The sequence below is a fragment of the Daucus carota genome, chromosome 9 (assembly GCF_001625215.2).
Source record: "Daucus carota subsp. sativus chromosome 9, DH1 v3.0, whole genome shotgun sequence".
In the NCBI taxonomy this organism is placed as follows: Eukaryota; Viridiplantae; Streptophyta; class Magnoliopsida; order Apiales; family Apiaceae; genus Daucus; species Daucus carota.
In genome coordinates, this window is record NC_030389.2 from 32,807,052 (window position 1) to 32,827,698 (window position 20,647).

The 20,647-nt window shown below is 30.1% G+C and overlaps 1 protein-coding gene across 1 annotated transcript; it reads right to left on the reverse strand.

The window, feature by feature from the left end:
- Positions 1–17,382: 17,382 nt before the first annotated feature.
- Positions 17,383–18,265, reverse strand: LOC108202237 (zinc finger protein GIS3). The gene has a single exon (XM_017370631.2). The coding sequence runs from the start codon at positions 18,195–18,197 to the stop codon at positions 17,541–17,543; it is 657 nt and encodes a 218-aa protein (XP_017226120.1). The 5' UTR covers positions 18,198–18,265; the 3' UTR covers positions 17,383–17,540.
- Positions 18,266–20,647: the final 2,382 nt, after the last annotated feature.

Consider the following 20,647-nt stretch of genomic DNA (forward strand, 5'->3'; position numbering starts at 1 on the left):
TTTTTGTCTAAAAGCTGCTTTTACAGAAAGCAGGTATACCCCTGCTTTTCACAAAAGCGGTTGTTGCGCCCCGCTATTACAAGTCTTGGCATCAAACCCTAGCACATGCAATTGTTTTTTTATTAAAACAAAACAACAGAACAAGCAATACACACTTATGAAATACTTTTTTATTTTAATCTGGATTATTATTGCCCGTTAAGCATTTAAAATTACGTAATACTAAAAAATTATTTTATTTTATATTTGAATATAAAAAATAATTGATAAGTTACTGTTGAAAATATTTCACCATAATTATATAGTTTTGCAAATAGAATATAATTTTTAATCATAAATTTTAATATTACTTACTTTATATTTTTTTAGTGTAATGAAGAGATTGTCTTTAATAACTTATAAATGAACTTATGAAATATATATTATTACAAATTATATATATATATATATATATATATATATATTAATACTGATAACATAATTCTTCAAAAAAAAAAAATACTGATAACATATATTCTTTTAAAAACCTAATACATTACAAAAAAAAAGTTAGTTAATTTTTTTAAAAAAAGCAGTATTAATAAAACTTGTAGTACACGTATAAAACATTTTTATTGTAATAATGTATAGTAAACAACAACAAATTACTTTTTCATTAAGATAAATGATAAAGCAAGCATCATGCATCTTCCTTTTCCACTACTCCTACAGTGTTTTAGTTGGATTTTGACTCGTAATCTTATTGTGTTTTTTTTAAAGATAATCTTATAGTGTTTTAGTTTGACTTAATTTTTATCCTTTTTTTCTTTGTGAAAACTTAATTAATTTTTTATTATCTTATTTTATACAACTATAATTTGTTGTTCAATATTTGTATATAAAATAATGAATAAAATATTATTTTATTTATAACTATAACTCCAAACAGCAATTTAACAAAAAATTTACCAAACAATTTGTTTTCAGTTTTTACTCAAACAGCACATTTGAAATCAAATTTACCAAACAGTCTCAGCTTTTATAAACAACACTTTTTTAAACAGCACTTTTACTCACAGCAACAGCAATTTTCAACAGCAATTCCAAATAGAGTTTAAGAAATAACAAGACAGGAGACCGTATTTGATGACAGCGTATTCCTGCAATAACTTCTGAAAACACGTATATGGGATAAATTCCCATTAATCTGTTACTCCCTCTATCCTCTCATTTCTTTACGTTATTTTTTGACATGTTTTTCCACGCTAATTTAAAATATGTTCCCTAATATATTTTTTTAATTTTTTTTCTCTAAATAAAAGTATGATGTATAGACTTTTATTCAAGAAAAGAATTTATTTTTTTTAAAAAGCTATGAAACTATGTATAGTCTCAAAATTCGTACGTAAACTATTCAGAGGGACTGAGGGAGTATTACTTAATCAAAATTTTAATATATTATAATCACACATTCATATAGTATTCTAATTACACATTCATATAATATTTTAATTTAACTATATTTGTTTACGAGGATCTTCAAAGCCTCTTATCATCAGAATCATCTGCTTATTTACTATATTTTAACTATCTATGGACCTCAAAATTGAGGTGGGATAACTTCTAACAAAATGAAAAAATTATAGGTATTAAATTTTAAATTTACATATATTAAATCAACTAGTAAGTTGAAAATTGTATGTATCCTAAAGAGAACACTAGTGAATGTAAGTTTTTAATTGTTAATACTATACTCCATGCATCCCAAATTAGATGAGCTAGTTGACTTTGGGCATGCAACTTAAGGTGCATTGACCGTTTAGTTCCGAAATTAATTTTTTTAATTTTTCTTTTGTAAATGAAAATTTCATATTTAAATTTTTATTTGCAAAAATAAAATTTAAAAATAAATAATATAGCTATGCGGTCAATGGATTTTAAAGTGCGTGCCCGAAGTCAACGAGCTCATCTAATTTGGGATGGAGGGAGTAATATTAAACATGTTAAAAATATTACATTTGATATAAAAAATATAAAATGACATGTATCATATTGTACTAACGGGGGTGTATTCGATTGGGATTTTAATGGATTGTTTTTAGTCTATGGATTTTAATGGATTGTATGTGATTTTGATTTTGTGCGGATTGTTGATCAAATGTCGCAGAGTTTATAGGATTTAAGCACAATGCTTCAAAATCCCATTGATTTTGGTGGGATTTCAAAAAACTTAAAATACACTGAAGAATGTCACAAAATCCACCATTTTATGAAATGAAAAAAAATCCATCAGCATTTGAATACCATCAGATTTTAATGGATTTTAAACAATCCCAATTGAATACCATCGGATTTTAAAGCATAATTTAAAATCCCAATTGAATACCACCAGATTTTGTAGCATAATTTGAAATCCCAATTGAATACCTCAAGATTTTAATGGATTTCAAACAATCCCAATCGAATACCCTCGGATTTCATGAATGCAAAAAAATGGTTTAAAATCCCAATCCAATACACCCCTCTAAATATATTTTAAGTGATTATAATGTAGATCTTGTCATCTTGCAAAAAGCAGGGCAGGGAAATGGGCTGTGCGACATCGATAAGGTTAAATCATAAATGTCCTCTAAACTGATGGCATACTTATTGGCCGTTTGGCTAAACTTAAAATAAGTGGCTTCTTGTTTAAAATAAAAAAGTGGAGTAGAAGTGAAAAATAGAAGTAAAATTTTTAAACTGTTAAGTGTTTAGTTACTTTTGAACTTCTAATTTTTTTCGGAGAAGAAGAAGGAAAGAAGCTAGAACTTCTAGCTTCTCAACTTCCACTTCTAAAATCCAAAATAAGCCAGTTGCTTTTTTTCCCAAACAGGGATGTAACTTCTTAACCCAACTTCCGCTCAAAAGAAGCTCCTGGCTCCCAAACACCCCATTGGTTTTCGCTGAAATGGATACCACAGCTACGAAATGGGCCGTCTGGGACTCTGGGGAGGACACTGGGCGTCGAAAAAGCCTGTAATATACCCCCCAACTTAAAATCTGTATCTGTAGAGGAGATTAGTAAGGATATATGAATAGAAGAAGTTGGCCCAAATACATACAAGGTTACAGATATAACAAAGTTAATGACAGCCCTTTTAGACCGGTATACATCCAATTATCCAAGGTTGCCTGATGTGTTCAAATCCACTTTGGTTTAAAATCTTTAAGAGCCCCCAATTAATTTAAAAGATTATTTATGTATTGGACAAAATAAAATTTAATTTTGGAAAAAAAGGACACAGATAAAACACTTCTTCCGTCCCTTTTTAGTGTCACATTTCTATTTTTGTTGGTCAGATTAACTAAATTTTGACCAAAGATTATAAGTTACTCTCTCATTATTTTAAAAAACTGAAAATTACATATTAAAGTATATTAAAAGTTATTTCTGATAACATATTTTTTTTATTTTATTAATTGATAAAATATTAATACATTTCAGTCAAATTTTAGTCAATTTGACCGGCAGAAAATCAGATGTGACAACTAAAAAAGAACGTGGGAGTAAAACAGAAGTAGTTTAAATACTCCGACTTCCTCACTCTCGGGAATTGCAGAAATCAATCTTCCGAATACATATTCCCAGGGATGAGAAGGTAAATAATTGCCTTTCCGGAAATGAGTTCTAAATAAGTTCTCATTTCGGAGAGAGAGAATATAGCCGTACTATGCCAAAAAATATATCTTTTCTTTTATATCCGTCATAGGTGTGTTGTGAACAGATTAGATAAAAATAGATTTATTTCTGAAAAAAGACCTGGATATCATAATTTAAATTTAAAATGTCTTGAATAACATATTTTAAAAAAAAAATGATCCATAACTAGTGTTGGGTTATAAGAATAAAACGTTATACCACGCAGCGTTATGAAGATGACGTTACAACCTAATTCCTAACATTACATTATGTAGCATTAGTTTTTTAGAGTTTAAATGTGTTTTGATTATGTGCTTGGGCTGAAATAAGTGATAAACTGTAGCGTTTTTAAAAAAAAATTGAATGTTACATGATCTAATGTTATAAAGTAAGATTTGGGATCATATTTTTTTAAATATGATTATTTAAGACATTATTACTTTAAACTGTGATACTCAGAGCCAATGCCCTTTATTTCTCCGCTAATACACTGTGTCTTGTTATCTAATTTCATTTATTGGTTTCCGCTTAAAGTCACTTGTGGATTCGACAGATATCTTAGGGGCGGTTTGGTTGGGTTTAAAATAAATGACTTATATTGTTTAAATTGAAGAAGAGGATTATAAGTGAGAAGTTGATTTGGACTTATAAACTATTATAAGTGTTTGGATACCGTGACTTATAAGCTTTTAAGTGTTTGGATAACTTACTTAAAAATTGGTATAATTTCGTAGTTTTGTAATATAATTATTTGATATTTACGATATAAATTGAAAAAAGTTGATGAAAATATTACATTAGATTTATATTTATATTATATAAAAAATTGGTTTTTGGTTTGCTTTGTCTCCCATTAATTTTATATTATATAATATTAATATTTATATTATATAATATTTATATTATATAATATTTATATTATATAATATTTATATTATATAATATTTATATTATATAATATTAATATATTTTCATATAATTGAAGACAAAAGTCTTAAAAAAATTCTTTACGTTTAATTACCACCTAATATTTGGATTGAAGATATCATGAAATAGGCAGCTATCAACATAAATAAAAAAATAAACAAAGCAAGCCAATAGGAGGAAGCGCCAACTAAGAGAAGCAGAAGTTGAGCTTTAAGAAAAGTTAGGTTTTGTAGCTTCTTTTCTGGATCTTTTTGCTTTTATTAAGTGCTTCATTTCTTTTACCAAACCGCCAACAAAAAAGGGAAAGTGGGTTTCTTGGCTTTTAAGCCCAGAAGTTTCATTCCCAAACACCCACTTAATAAGGGATCATATTTCATGTTGATACAGAAACAACTAGTTGAGAAGCCGCGCGTTGCGGCGGCCTATAAAAATTATATTAATGATTCAATATTAATATTAGTAGAATGTAATAATTTTGCGGCTGTCTATAAAAAGTATATGAATGATTAAAAATTAATATTTGTAGGATAAAATAAATTTTATATTATAAAAATCTTGATGTAATACCAATACTAATATATAAAATTGCAAAATGGGACTATAATTCATGGTGAAAAAATAAAAATAAATTTCTACACGTAATTAACAATTTAAAGCACGACGAATCTTAATTTTATTTGTGTTTTTTTAAAAAAGTAATCATATTCTTACATTGTCACTTTCCTTCAATTTTTTGGACTGATTGTGCAGAAAAACATCTAACTTAAATCCGTTCGATAGTGGTTTATAACTACCCTGGCTTGTAACAACCTTTATTTTTTTAATACTGTATAAACAACTTTCACTTAAAAGTTGCTTGAACGGAGCAAATACATAATGCATGAATAATATTTTCCAGTATACAAAGTAAATCATATAAAATTAATTAACAACAACAAACATGTCCGATGAACAAAACAAATATTATAAAAAAATAACTAACAAATACATCACTAATAGTTAATTTATTGATATCATCCATCAAAATCATGTCAAGACTATATTATTCACCCGTGTTTGGATTTGTCGACTCCCACATAGCGGTCTATAACTACCTTTGCTTGCAACAACCTTTATTTTTTTAATACTGTATAAACAGCCTTCACTTATCGTTGCAGCAGAAGAAGGGCACCACCGAGTTAGAAATCGAGCAGGAGAACTATAACCCGAGAGAGAGGGGTAGGGTTGTGGTATTGAGAAAGAGTAGGTTGTGTTTAGATGATCCAAAACCCTACAACTTATAGGGGTATTTATAAGTGCAGAGAGACTTGTGTGCTATTCTTTCCCATAACTATATAATCTGAAACAAAATCAGATTAAAACCTTCAAGCTGCTATATTCCGTAAATAATCTAAAACAAAATCAGATTGTGAAACTTGCTTCTAATATATCCGAAACTAAAAAAAGATAGCTCTAATTTTTGATATTTTTCATCTGAAAAATCCAGAAAATCGGAAAAATATAACAGAGCGATGTGAGAGGCGCCACATACACGCCCCTCACTTCCCTTTTATATAAGTACTGCCTCTGTCCCTCTCATTTATTTACAGTTACTATTTTGAGATGCTCTCTCATTTATTTACATTACTATAAATAGTAAGTTTTTCTAATCATTACACCCACTATCTTCCCCTACTATCTCATATATTTAATAATAAAAATCACTATTACACCCACTACTTTCCTCCACTATCTCAAATCTATTATTAAATATTGATAGGTCCCACCACTTTATCCACTTTTCATCTAACTTTACTCATTTTTTATACATTGTCTTGGTCTCCGTGTCCCCCTCCAATGTAAACAATTGAGGGGGACGGAGTCACGGAGGGAGTATATTGATGATTGTTCATACCGCACTCATACGTATATGCAGCCTCAGGATTAGGCCTGTCAATGGAGCGAAATCCGATCCGAGATCATTTTAGCGGATATGGATTTGATTAAAAAAAATTCGATCCGATTAAAAAAATCCGTTAAAAAATTAATGGACCGGATATGGATTTAGGGTGATCCGATCCGCTAATAACCCGATCCGGTCAATATATATATATATATATATATATATATATATATATATAGGGTCGAGTTCCAGAGAGACCTTACTTTGCGAGAGAACCAAGAGACTCAATCTCAACCTTTGATTACATCTGTATACTCTTAACAGGCTCAAGGGCACGCTTGTCAACCTGATGTGCAAAATACTAAAATCAGATATACAGATACGATTCCTGTACGGCGCAAGGAAGGAAACCTTTTGACCTATTTTAGGCTGCCCGCGTCAATCATGGATTTATTTATTTCTGGAAGTTTTGCACAGCTGCATATTAGAAAAAACAATCTCATAACCATATCAGAAACAATCTCATAATCATACCAGACGCGCAAAAACAAAGTTGCGCAGAACCCTAACACAACGAGTGCAGCAGACATGGATACAAGAAGGTTTGTTCTTGAGTTATTAATGAAAAAAAATAAGTATTCTGCATACTTTTTTTATTATACGAATCATTGAGGGAACTCTAAAAAGAATCGCGTATCTTATTTTCTTGTGTATCATATGTGCAGGCATGAGAGAGCCATATGTGCAGGCCTGGAGGTGAAGAAATCGCAGCAAAGATACTTTCATAATGGTTTTATTAGAATCAAATAAATGTTAGAGAGAGCACTTAATAGAATTATCTTTCATTATAGTGTTTCTTAATGTTTTTTTTCATAGACAATGTGTTTTTGTTTGGCAGAATTGCGAAGCAAGTTGTGAGATTCCACCATTGGCATTAACCATGTTTGGGATTAATGATGTCACTATCATATGGATCAGTAATTATATTTATCTTGCCTCCATTGCCACCTTCGATTGGATAGCCAAACCAAAAGATTTATGATCAATCATCTTCTTGTGTCATTATACTTTTTTGTTAACCTATATAACTCGCTTTCCATAAAATTCATGTAGAAGAAAAGATACAGATGTTGTACCTAAGTTATCTGGTGTTCTCAAATTTTTTAACGGCTTGGAGGTTTGTTCTTGGATTCTTGATTGTATTCCATCTATATTGGATGTTAAATTTTGAGTTCTTAAGTGAACACTTTTAAAAACATATCACCGTTTAAAAAAAGCTTAGTACAACATATATATTACACTAAGATTTCAATAAAGAACATGTTGAAGAATTTCACGGAATTTAAAGTAAAAGAACATATTATTCAAAAAATTATTTAACGTTTTAAGTAAAGAATTCGAGTACTGTAGTTTATAGTACAAAGATATTTATAGTCAATATTAATTAACATTAATTATGAGTAATGAAAATTGAAACGTACGTATCTATTTATACTTAAAAAAAGAGATTACATTACATTATGGCAGTACTTGTTGATTTTAAGATATGTAAATATTGAAGACTCTTCATATTTTTGGTAATGAATTGATTACAAATTTTATATTTTTGGTAATCCATTAATGTCGGTGTATATTATGTTTCAATTATATGAATCTTTTATAACTCATACGATATGCTGTCTTTTATGAGCTAAACCTCCAACTCATTCAAAAAAAAAAAGAAATCTCACGACATGATTCATAGATTCTTTAATCTACTAAATAATATAATATTGATATATGTAGATCAGTTAAAGAACTCAAAATAATTATAATATATTTTGGTAGAATATTAAAATTATATTAAATTTATAGAACACTTACTTGAATAAAGTGTTAAAAAATTATATATAGTGAAACATTTAAATAAACACTCAATAGAACCTTAATAGTGAAATACTAACTTATTTCCACAAGATTCTTTAGGGTGTTCTACTAACTTATTTTCACAAGATTCTTCAAGGGAACCATAAATATTTTATATTCAAATATCTTGTTTTATTAAGGTGGTTGAAGATGACAAGATATGATTAGAAGATTCGTTAAGGAGGGTTAATAATTAAACATTTTTGTTTGATTTAAATTGAATTCCTACTTTAATAATTTTCAAATACATGATAAAAATCAATAATCCCTTTAACATCTGTTGAAAGTAGATAATATATTTTTTTAATATTTAAGATATTGACGTTAGTAAATTTTTTCAAATAAATGTTTCAATAGGTATTCAAATTAATGTTTATTATTATTAAAAATGTGAAAAAAATTATCTGGACTTTTTGAGAATTTGAATAGAGATTTGAAAATTAGTATTAAAGATCTAACGTTTTATTTTATATGGAGATTCCATAACGTGTTTGTGAAAGTGATAAAAATAATTATATTTTAATATTAAAATAAAAAAATTAAAATTACAATAATATCAATAAAGTTTTACTTGTAATATCCGCAAAATCTCTTGTGTTTATTATTATTATAATTTAAATAGGAAAATCTCATTCTTTTCATTACCGTTATAGTATATTTGACCTACTAATTTATATCTTTTTAATTTAAAATTACTAACTTATTTTTACAAAATTCTTTAAGGTGTTTCTTAGATACATGATAGTAATTTCATGATCAACTGTCTTGTTTTATTAGAACTTAGATGAAAAGGTATAAATATTTTAAATTATTTCAATAAGATTAATATTAATCCATGAGTTCTCGACCAGTGTAAAATATCTTATTGAATAATTTATATTTTCAAATTTATTATTTGTTACCAATTTTATAGATATTCTTTAAGATGTAACTTAGGCATACAATATATACGTACATTTGTGTTTTATTTAATTTTAGATGGTAAATTTAAAAAAAAAGAAAAAATCATTAAGTCTCCAGCGTGTCAAGTGTGCGATATCTTTATAGATTATTTTACATACTAATTTAAAATTTTCAGATATTTAATTCAATATGTTATTTTGCAGAGATTCTTTAACATGTTACGTAGCCATATAATAGATATACATGGTTGTGTTTTTTTTAAAATTTACTAATAAAAATTTATTATTTTGATTAGTATAGAGATTCATTAAGGTGTTCTCAAATTTATAATAGAAATATAAATTATGTAATTAAAATATTGATATGCATGGTGTTCGACTAATATAGAATCTCTATAAGAACACTAAGGAGAAATAAAACACCTTAAAGAATCTTGTGAAATTAAGTTAATAATTTAATATAAAAAAGTATAAATTAGTCATTAGTCAGTGAAAATATAGTAATAAATACAAGAGATTTTACAGATATTACAAGAACTCATTGTTATCATTGTAATTTTTTTAATATTAAAATTTATTTATTCTTATCACCATTATGAACATGTTATGGAATCTCGATATAAATTAAAACATTAAATCATTAACAGGAACCTTTTCAATTCTCTACGTGAAATTCTTATCGTGTTTCTAATGAACACCTTAGAGAATCTTGTGAAAATAAGTTATTAGGTGTTTTCTTATCCCTAATAAATACGTTAAGATTCTACTAAAGGCTTTATTAGGTGTTTGTTAGGTGGTCATATATAATATATTAATTTGTTATTTTACTTTTTCAAATAAAATAGAATTTAATTTAAAATAATTTAGTTATACATTAACAAAGATTCTATAATGCATTAAACTTTCTATATAATGAGAATCGAAAAATATTAAATTAGCTTAATGAAACACTTAAGAGAATCCTAATATAACATTCTTTACTAAAGAGTAATAAACTAAAATTAGTAAAACACAATAAAATATTTTAGATACTCATATGTGTTCTAGTGTGTGTTCGATATTCAGTTTAAAATTGATACTTATAATTTTACAATAAATTATCTATTGTGTTCTCGATATTCTATCACAATAGAATATGTGATGACTGATGAAATCATAAAGGAAAGCCATTACATGTGTTATCTAAACAATATAATTAATAATCTTTATATGCATACTGCTCATATATGGAAACTAAAATGTCAGAGCGTGAAACATGTAAACAATCTTTGACACAATCTTTTAAGGGAGAATAAATTATATTCGAAATCAACTTATTAAGGGAAACAATATGTGATGACTGATGAAATCATAAAGGAAAGCCGTTACATGTGTTATCTTAACAATATAATTAATAATTTTTATATGGATACTGCTCATATATGGAAACTGAAATGTCAGAGCGTGAAACATGTAAACAATCTTTGACACAATCTTTTAAAGGAGAATAAATTATACTCGAAATCAACTTATTAAGGGAAATAATATGTGATTGCTACAAAAATAACGTCCGTATATGTGTATTTGTAGTTTAAAACGTTCCTATACTGCCCTTATACGATTTAATGAGAGTTTATACAGTTTTAATGTACATTAATTCTGACCACATGATTAAAACTGATCTAACGATGGATATGTGGTCTCTCGAGTCTCTCGGTGTGCCTCGGTCTCTTTTGAACCTCCCCCTATATATATATATATATATATATATATATATATATATATATATATATATTAAATATTAAATATTATATATTAATAATAATATATTTTATTCCCAAGATATATTTATATATATTCTTGGTTTTGTTTTAGGACTCTGCTTGTCTGCTTATAGTAATTGTGCTCCCGAGTATATGATATATGAAATTTGGAGTGTTCAGAATGTAGCTCTGCGTTTCATATTGATCAACTTCAATCTTCTGTCAGTGGCTATATGTTTTAACTCTTTTATTAAATACTAAATGTTGCTGTTATAATGCTCAGGTATATATGAATGTATTACCGAAAGTCTGAAAAACTAATATTTTAGGTGTTTAAATACTAATCTCATCAATCACTAACTAAACAAAAAATAATGTAATTATTAGCTTGTAAAGCAAAAAAGATATAAACACATAAAAGCACAGGAGATAGAAATGAATATATAGTTGCAGTCAGAGTACTTTCCGCAGCAACAAATAAATTTTAACATTGTTATTTACTTGTTTTATTTGTATTTTAAGTAATGTTAAAGGCATTTAAAAAAAAAAAATCTAAGTAGTAAGTAAATGGATTGGATATCCGATCCGAGATCCGTGATCCTAATGGATATGGATATGGATCGGCTTAAAAAAAATCCGGTCCCGATCCGATCCGAATCCAATAAAATAAATGGATATGAATTTAGGTCGATCCGATCCAAACCTGATCCATTGACAGGTCTACTCGGGATAACAGAACCATACGCTAGATAAAAATCCGTTTTCCCTCTTGAACTGAAAAAGTGACAGTAAGAAATTAAGCTTTCGTTTTGTGCCTCCAGTACTTTTGAAAATATCTATTTATTGAATGAAAAAGAACGAACTCTTTCCCGAAGATAAACAAACTGCTCCTCAGTCCTCCGTTTCAAAATAATAATGCCATTATTTTAATTTGATTTAGTCAACTTAACAAAATTGTAACCAACAATTACACATATTATATCATTAAGAAAATATATTTGATCTATTTTAAATGCCTTTTCTATTTTTGAAAAATTATAAAAGAATAGATTACGGTAATATTCACATCGACTGGAATGAGAAGTTTTGTGTCCTTTACAAATACTAGTGATGTGCATGGTGTGGTTTGGTGCGGTTTGCACCTAAAACCGCAACCGAAACCACGACGTGCGGTTTCTAAAATTTAAAATCGAAACCGCACCAAATGTCATTGGTGCAGTTCGGTTTATAAAATTATCGGTTTCAGTTTTATATGGTGCGGTTCGGTTTTCAAACCGTGAGGGGAGTTCAAAAAATCTTGATCTTTGACAAGTTCATAATAAATATGTCAAAAATAGTGATATAATTAAATAACGGAAGAGCTTAACATCACTACAAGCTACCAGTTTTATATACTCAATGTTTTCTCCTTAACAAGCAGTGAACATTTATGATATACCAATTACAACCAGACCCCTACAGTGCGTACACTGAAGTTCACTTCTAACAATACTACTTCTTTAACATTGACTCTGTATAAAAATTTAATTACTTGTAAAATATAGATGTATGGGATAATGTCTTTGTACATTCTCCATGATATGTGATTCTGCAAGTGGCTATCAATGAGAGTTGCTTGGTAGTAGTTTAATCAGGCTTTTAGATTGAGATTTATAAATTCAAACATGACAAATAACTCACAAACATGCATTATATTTGACTTATTAGATCAACTAATATACATAATTATATATTTTATAATATATACATATATATTATATAACTTATATATTATATTTCAATATATACAATAAATTAATAATTATAAAAATTATTGCGGTTCGGTTCAGTTTTTATTCGGTTTTAAAATTTTGAAAACCACAACCAAAGTATCGGTGCGGTTTTTATTCGGTGCGGTTTCTATTTGGTGCGGTTTTATACAATTTTTATGGTTTTTGGTTCAGTTTCGGTTTGCGGTTCGGTTTCTGCTCATCCCTATCAAATACAACTCAATAACTCAATAAGTGATCTGTACTAATTTGCTAGCCTTTTTAGAATCGTGATATTTTTTAGTTGTGGTATGAGTTCAGCTGTGGACTTGCATCCCCTTTATAATTACAAATCAATAACTAATGTGTAACAATTTACCAACATTTTTGGGTGACAATTAAAAAGTCAAACAAAATTATTATTTTCACATCGAGGGAAAATAATATTCCTAAAAAAACCAATGTCCTGCTCACTCACACACATCTCTACCCACTCAAACTCGAATTCTCAGCCCTACAACAAAGGGAGTGAATGAGTTATTTCTGGAGTATAGCCCCATTGGAAGGGAAGACTGAAATTGGAAGTTGTGGCACATGCTAAAAGATGTAGTTGGCTGTCTGGAGGCTGACACTAGAATTTTCAACGGCAAACTTTTAGCGATGACATTTCTGTTCGACACTTTGCACTTCGAGTTTTCACATTAATTGCATGTACTAGATGAAATAACTTATAGCTCTGTCATCATTCATGTCGGAAACTCAAAACCAAATGCACCTGAACTGAAAATGACCATGCTCAAACTGAGGGACCTTGTATTTTTTAGTTCGAATGTCCTCATCAATGTTGGAAGTTTTATACGTAGCATGTCACATGGTTAGGTTTCAAGTACTAGAACTTTATACTTCGTGTGGGACTTTCTGATTCCTTAAAATGGCGATATGAAAGGTGAGAGACTTGTCATTATTTTGGACAACAACGGGTCTGGTTGATTATACTTGGTCAGAAGATGCAACCACTGGTAGCCTCTTACGTTTCTTGAAGATAAGGTGATCGATTAGACATCTCGAAATCGCAAGTTGCGGATGGAACAGTACGGATCAAATTCTGAGTCTTTTTTGGAGATCGGAATAAGTCCTGAATTCAAAAATAATTCAAAATATACCGACACAAATATAACAATTTAAGTAATCCACGAGCACGACAAATGTTGCGAAAAGATCATGATTTGTCAATATAATTGATAATAATATTTATACTTATAAACTAAACAAATATCTTCATTTTTCTTAACATGCGACTAGAGTATCATAAATTCCCACTTAAATTCTTGACGTTCTTGTTATGCCGAAACGGACAGCTCATAGGCTCATATTATACCTCTCTAACTATTGTGCAATAGTACGCGTTAGCTTTATGTTCTTACCTCCGAACTATTGTCATTATGGATAATACCATCAATTTTTGTGTCTCCAGATCCGACAATGTGATTAATCAAACTTTTGAGTTGGCTCTAATATCATATAAATTCCCGAGTTAACTCCTGAGTCATTTTCGACGATCGGATTAAGTCCCAATTTTAAAATTTATAAATAAGTCGAAATATAATGATCTAAATATAACAACTTGGATAGCACATAAGTCCTCAAAAATTAGGATTTGTAGGTACAATCAGGTTATAGTATTTATGTTTACAAACTAAACATATGTCAGGAACATTCTCGATATTGCGGCAATGAATTTAGTTTATTATGAGTAAGAACAACATCGTATTATAAATTTAATAAAAACAGTGTTATGATATAGAACATTATTATTGTGTATAAATTCTTACAATACGTCTTGTTATCAAAATTATAATATAATTAAATTATATTAAGAAAAGAAATAATATGAGAAATTGATGGATTAAAATGGAGGGGAGTGAATTTCTTTATTAACAAAAATATCTAGAAAATGTAGAGTGACACTTCAAACAAGACATATATGAGATGGTTTGCTATTCTAAAACAATATTAGAACATGTTTGGCTCCGTTTAAATTTATGATTTATAATTTAATGCGATTTAGTATGATAAGCTACTAGTTTAATGTTATTTGAGTAATTTTGATTTATCAATAAATTATGAATTATTAAAAATATAAAAAAGTGATTTATGATATCAAACTTCTAAAAAAAATTAAGTTAGTGAAAAAGAATATCTCAAACTAACTTTTAAATTAAAGCTGGACTTATATCTGACTTTAAATTAGTTTCAAATTTATGACACAAGTATAATTTTTAAATTTAAAATTAGAAACAGTTTTAAATTTTAATTTAAAATAGGAGCAAAATAGAAGTCCAGGAAAACAGTTTGTTCCCGCAGATATCCTAAATTTTAGTTGAGAAACACATTTGGACTTGCTCTCATGGGATTTAAATATGAAAACCAACTGGTAGGATTCTTTTCTATAATTTTAAACAACAAATATTTATAACACTATTCAAATCAAAAACCTATTAAGTTTAGTCATACTTAATTAAATATGAAAAACAACAAAGCTGGTAGGATTCTTCTCTATAATTTTAACAAGAAATATTTATAACACTATTCAAATCAAAAACCTATTAAGTTTAGTTTTATTGTTACATATTTAATAAATTATGAGTTATTTATATTAATTTAAAAATTTATTTAAAATGATTTTAAATTATAATTCATTAATTTAATTTGATCGCAGCTGGTCAATATAGCGGAAAGTCAAGTTAACTAGCATCACCTAAGCGTCAACTGAGGGTTTGTCTTGTGTTCTTTATTTTGTGCTCAGTAGTAGTTATCTTCTGTTTAACTCTCTCTGGTCTCTATCATCATCAATCAATTGCACAGTTGTACATTATTAAAGTTTTGAGCAAGCAAGTATGCGAAAATTTTGTACAAGCTTATCTTGGTCGGGCGGGGAAATGCTATACTTGTATCCGGCTATCCGGAATAGATTAGTGGATATTTTCAATTTTTGCGTTTAAAAGGTGCCCGTTAATATCAATTTTTTCAAAAAATGATGATTAGATTTTGTTTTCTCTATTTTGAATAATGACTCATTTTCATGTTATTATAAATTAATAGGAGTCATTTTTAGGCGAAGATAAAATTTGAATATATTAGATTTGAACATTTGAATATGTGTTTTTAAAATTTAGCGTATAACGCAATCACAACTCTTTAATTATTTCAGGTATTTTTGCTTGTACATGGGCGGCCAGATTCTCACTCTACATGAAATTGATAGTTTTATAAAACATGATCCAATTGAATTAAAACTATTTTTTTTTTTTTTTTGGTTTTTCGTAAATTTAACTTTAGAACAGAAAGTTTGAAAATCCTGCCTTAATTTTAGAATCATATTTGATGGCCGTAGTAATTTTAGCAGAGATCCGTAACCGTCATGGTTATCTTTTTTTTGAGGCTGTGTATGGTGCTTAACCTTTTCATGGGTTGCTTCGTCCTTATTTATACTGTGAGAAGAGGCTGCTTGGCGGGTGAGTGGGCTAATCTAATACATAAGCAGCTGAGGCGGATAGGCTATGCGGTACAGGTGGAAGTTAGTCTAGAATTTTGAGGATGACATGGTATTAGAACGATTGCCACGTGTCCAGCTACTTAAGGTACGTTTAGACAGCATAGTGCTTACAAGTAGCTGGGTCACTTGTTATGATTAGGCTTGCAATCCTTCGGAGGGACTTTGAAGTTCTACGGGTGGATCCCATAAGAAAGCTCAAGAGCCTACGGGTTTAAAAGCCATCAGTGCTTGAGGGTGACTAGCTAAGTGGTTACAAGGAGCTCGGTCCTCTGCTTAAGTGAAGCTTTCGGTCCATTTGGGAGGAGATCATAGCTCTTGGGGATGGACACCATGGGCAAGCCTAAAGGTTTATAGGGTTGGGAGTGACAAACTCTAGGGGTGTTTATAATCCTACGGATTCAGGAGCCATCAATATTAAATAAATGAAGGAAAATGTTCACCTAAATCAGTGAAACGTGCTTAAATGAGAAACCATTCCCGTATTCTAAACTTACACAACTGAAAATCTCGGGCATAGATTCAGGACCGACTATTGATTGAACGTGATAACAAAGTGTAACATAACTGACATGTTATTCAGTTAACTTTTTCATCAAAGTTCATGAATTCATGGGAGTATATCAAACTAAAGATCGCATATGTCGAAATTTATAGAACTGTTAGGGCCGGTGACCCCCACTTAAGTTGCAATGTCCCTAGCTAGATCCTTACCTAGCTAGTCTAGTCTTCAAGCTTTTAGCTCGAAGTTTTATTTCAGGTGGTTTTTCGTTGACCATTTTTTCTTTCTTTTCAGGATATAATATCATCATGTTTTTTTTTTAAACTTTTTGGTATAAAAAATTGAATCAAACCTATATATTTTTTAAATCAATTTTATAAATATGATCAAACGGTAATTTACTTTCTTTAAAATGAAAAACAACTTATATCTAAATTTAATTCAGTTCAATTATATTTTATCATTATTCCACTAATCAATGCATCATAGTTCGCCCAACTGATTAAATATCTGATTATTCAATTAATTAACGATCAACGATTCTTATCTTTTACAACAGTGTATTTCATAAATAAAAACTAAAAAAACTACATTAAAATCACAATAATGTTCATTAACATCAGCTTCTCAACAGCCGAAGCTAAAGCCATAAGCCGATTACTAGAGCTGTTACATTCTTATAACTACCCTAGACGCTACACTAGCTAGTGGCTAATGGTCCTTATTCATGAGCGGCTGGGGCCAAGCTGAGTTGCAGATCCAAGCCGCAAGAATCATCAAAGCCTGGCCCACCATTGCCTCTAGAAAACCTACTCAGTGAGGGCCCATTATTATGGGCTCGTCCAATCCGAGGCCCAGCTGGCATCAACGTTGACTCCGCTACATTGCCACCGTACGGTAAGCTCCCTGCACCCCTCATCCCAAATGCTGACGTGGACGTGGAAGAAAACACACAACCATGCGAAACCGGAAACGGAGGGACGGCGCGTGGCATGTACGCCCAAGGCGGAGACTCCATAGGAGGTGGTAGTAGATGGGCGGGTCGCGTGAAAGCCGACACGATAGGGTTCCTCATGTACGTAACGGCCGCGTTACGTGTAGCTTGCATTTGAGCTCGTTTGAGCTCTTGTCTCTCTTTTTTGTGAGCATTTTGGTGACCACCTAGGGCTTGTGAGTTGGCGAATTCACGACAACAATATTGGCACTCGAACTTGTGATTTGTCGGAAAATTGCTCGAGTCCGAGGAAGCGGAGTGTGTGTTGGTAGGGTTCACATTTTTGTGATCTTGTACGACATTAAAGCCAAAGAGTTTCAAGCCTTGGGTGGGAGCACTTGAGTTGTTATTGTTTACTTTTGTCTGAAAATGAATTTCCTCCATAGCATAAAAAAATAAAAAATTAGCAAGAGTAGAAGAATGTAAAGCTAGAGAATATAGAGCTTGGGTGAGTGAGTTCCGACATGAAAAGTTGTTGGATGAGTGGGGGTATTTATACAAGTGAGGAAGAGGATTGTGGGGATTTAGTGGGCGCTTGGGTGGAGCTTTTAAGCCCCGCTTCAGGAGTTATAAGTTATAAACAGTTATTCGTATCGTTTATGTAAAAAGTCGAGAAGTACTTAAGAATCTTAACTTTTGTTTCCTGACTTCTACTTTTTTTCCCAAACACTTTAATCACTTATAAGTCATAACTAACTTTTAACTTTTATTTTAATTTTTTATTTTAATTAAAAAATAGTTATTTTAAACTTACTCAAACGATCTGTACGAAGGAGTAATTAAACAAATGTTTGTTATGTGCAAGCATGTGTGTGGGAGCAGAGAGGGGCATGGTTTCGGAGATTCCAATAAGAAGAGGGTGGTTAAATTTAAGTGTACGAATGGAACACGACCCAAGAACACATGTAGAGTCGCCTAATGGGTTGCACGCCCTTTTTATTTTTTTTGAGCATCCACGAGAAATAATTTATGCTCGGTTTGACATTACTATTTCAGACAGTAATATTAGTTTTTTACTAAAAAAATTTTGAAAAATTATATGATAAATTTAAAAATGGCTTTTCAGAATATCGGTTTTTAATTCAAAAGTTATATTTATGAAAAGCAGGTCGCCACTGGCTTTTGGAAAAGCCGTTTTTCAGTTTTTACGGGAAGTTTTCGTAAATATCACTATCGAAACTCACCAAAAATATTATTTTTCTTTTATTATAATTCAAAATATTCAAATATATATAGAAAAAATATTACCAAATTGTCTACGACTACAATTGCACAACAGTTTTTACAGAACTTCCAAATTAGTGGTTGCCATTTGAACAGGATACGAATTCGACCCAAAGCGATATAGAGTTGATCCGGAATCAAAACCGTATGTACATATTACGTATAACTAAAACTAGGTCTGATCAAATTAGATTCAATTGAAATTGAATTGTGTTAAAATATTGATCAGATGCGGATCTAACTCTCCTAATTGTCAATTGTCTAAGGAGCTTATTTTTCTTATGTTTACTCCATCCATTTCCTTTCATTTCATAAAATTTATTAAAGAACAAGTTACGAAAGAGCAATTCTAGAGAATTAAAAAGTTATTGTTAAAAAGTTGAAATAAAATTAGGCTTAGAGTTTAAGATTTGGGCTTCACGGAATTGAAAGTTTTGTAATTAGTAAAACTGAGCCAAGATCTTCCAAACCAAGGCTAAACACCGTTAATTCCGTTGTTATAGTTTTTGATTTCTAAAATTGAGTTCTTTCGCTACAAAAAAATCCGGAGATTTTCCACGCACGCAAGCACTCACTTCACTTGTGTATGCATGCATGTGTCAACTGTCAAGTGTGTTTCCTTAAACAACAGTAGACATGGGACAATAATTTAAGAGTAACTGTTAAAGTAAAAGTCTTTTAGAATAGTTGAATCTGAGAAGAGAAGTGTCATTTCATTTGTTCGGCTTTTGTTTTATGCGAGGTACTCGCTTTTCTATAGAGTATACATTTAAACAACGCGATTTCCCGTTTGTTGAGAACGTGATTTAGGTACCACTCCAAGATTATAAATTCGATTTTATCGGAAGATATGAAAAATTATAGAATCGATTTCAGAAGAAGGCATGAAAGTAAATGGACTATCACTCGCTCAGCGGAAGTACGAGTGTGCTCAATTCTTCGAATACTCTCTGTGCGTGAAAGTTGGCACCAAAAAAAGATTATTAAAAAAAAAAACAAAGGTGATCATGTAAATATCAGGTGTAGCGTTGCACCAGCTTATGCATCATTGTGTTGTTTTATTAGCTTAACTTTTTTTGAAGTTTTGGATTTTATTAAAAAAATTCTCTTATGTTGTCAGTCTCATCGATTAGTGGGAAAAATATGTGCATCTAAAAGCAACTTTAATATAAATTAAAAAAAAATAATGCTACATCCACAAAAAGTGTTAAAAAAATCCGCGGAGGCAGGTCCCCAGGCTCCTTCAAATTTGTAACCACCCTGAACATGATCTTTGCAAAAATAACCACCTAAATTTTCACTTCACAAAACTAACCACCCTAATTGTTTCACCCCTCGGGCGAACACAATAGCAGCCAAAAAATTTCCAACGCCCCACCAAGAGACGAACATGTAAGGACAGTATAACTGTGTTCGCCACATGCAGAGGCGAACACATATTTCCACATATTTCACTTTACTTCTCTCAGAATTTGAAATTTCTTCCTTTTGCATGCTACACCTACATATGCTGCAACCATATCTTGTTCATTGCTGTAAATGATGCTCAGTGTTTAAGTATGACTCAACACGCCCAAAATACGAGAAATTTATATGGTTTCTGTGATTTT

What these genes read in the sequence shown, in the direction of transcription:
- LOC108202237 (XM_017370631.2), bottom strand. Translation starts at nt 18,197, where the DNA reads ATGGAGGAAATTCATTTTCAGACAAAAGTAAACAATAACAACTCAAGT.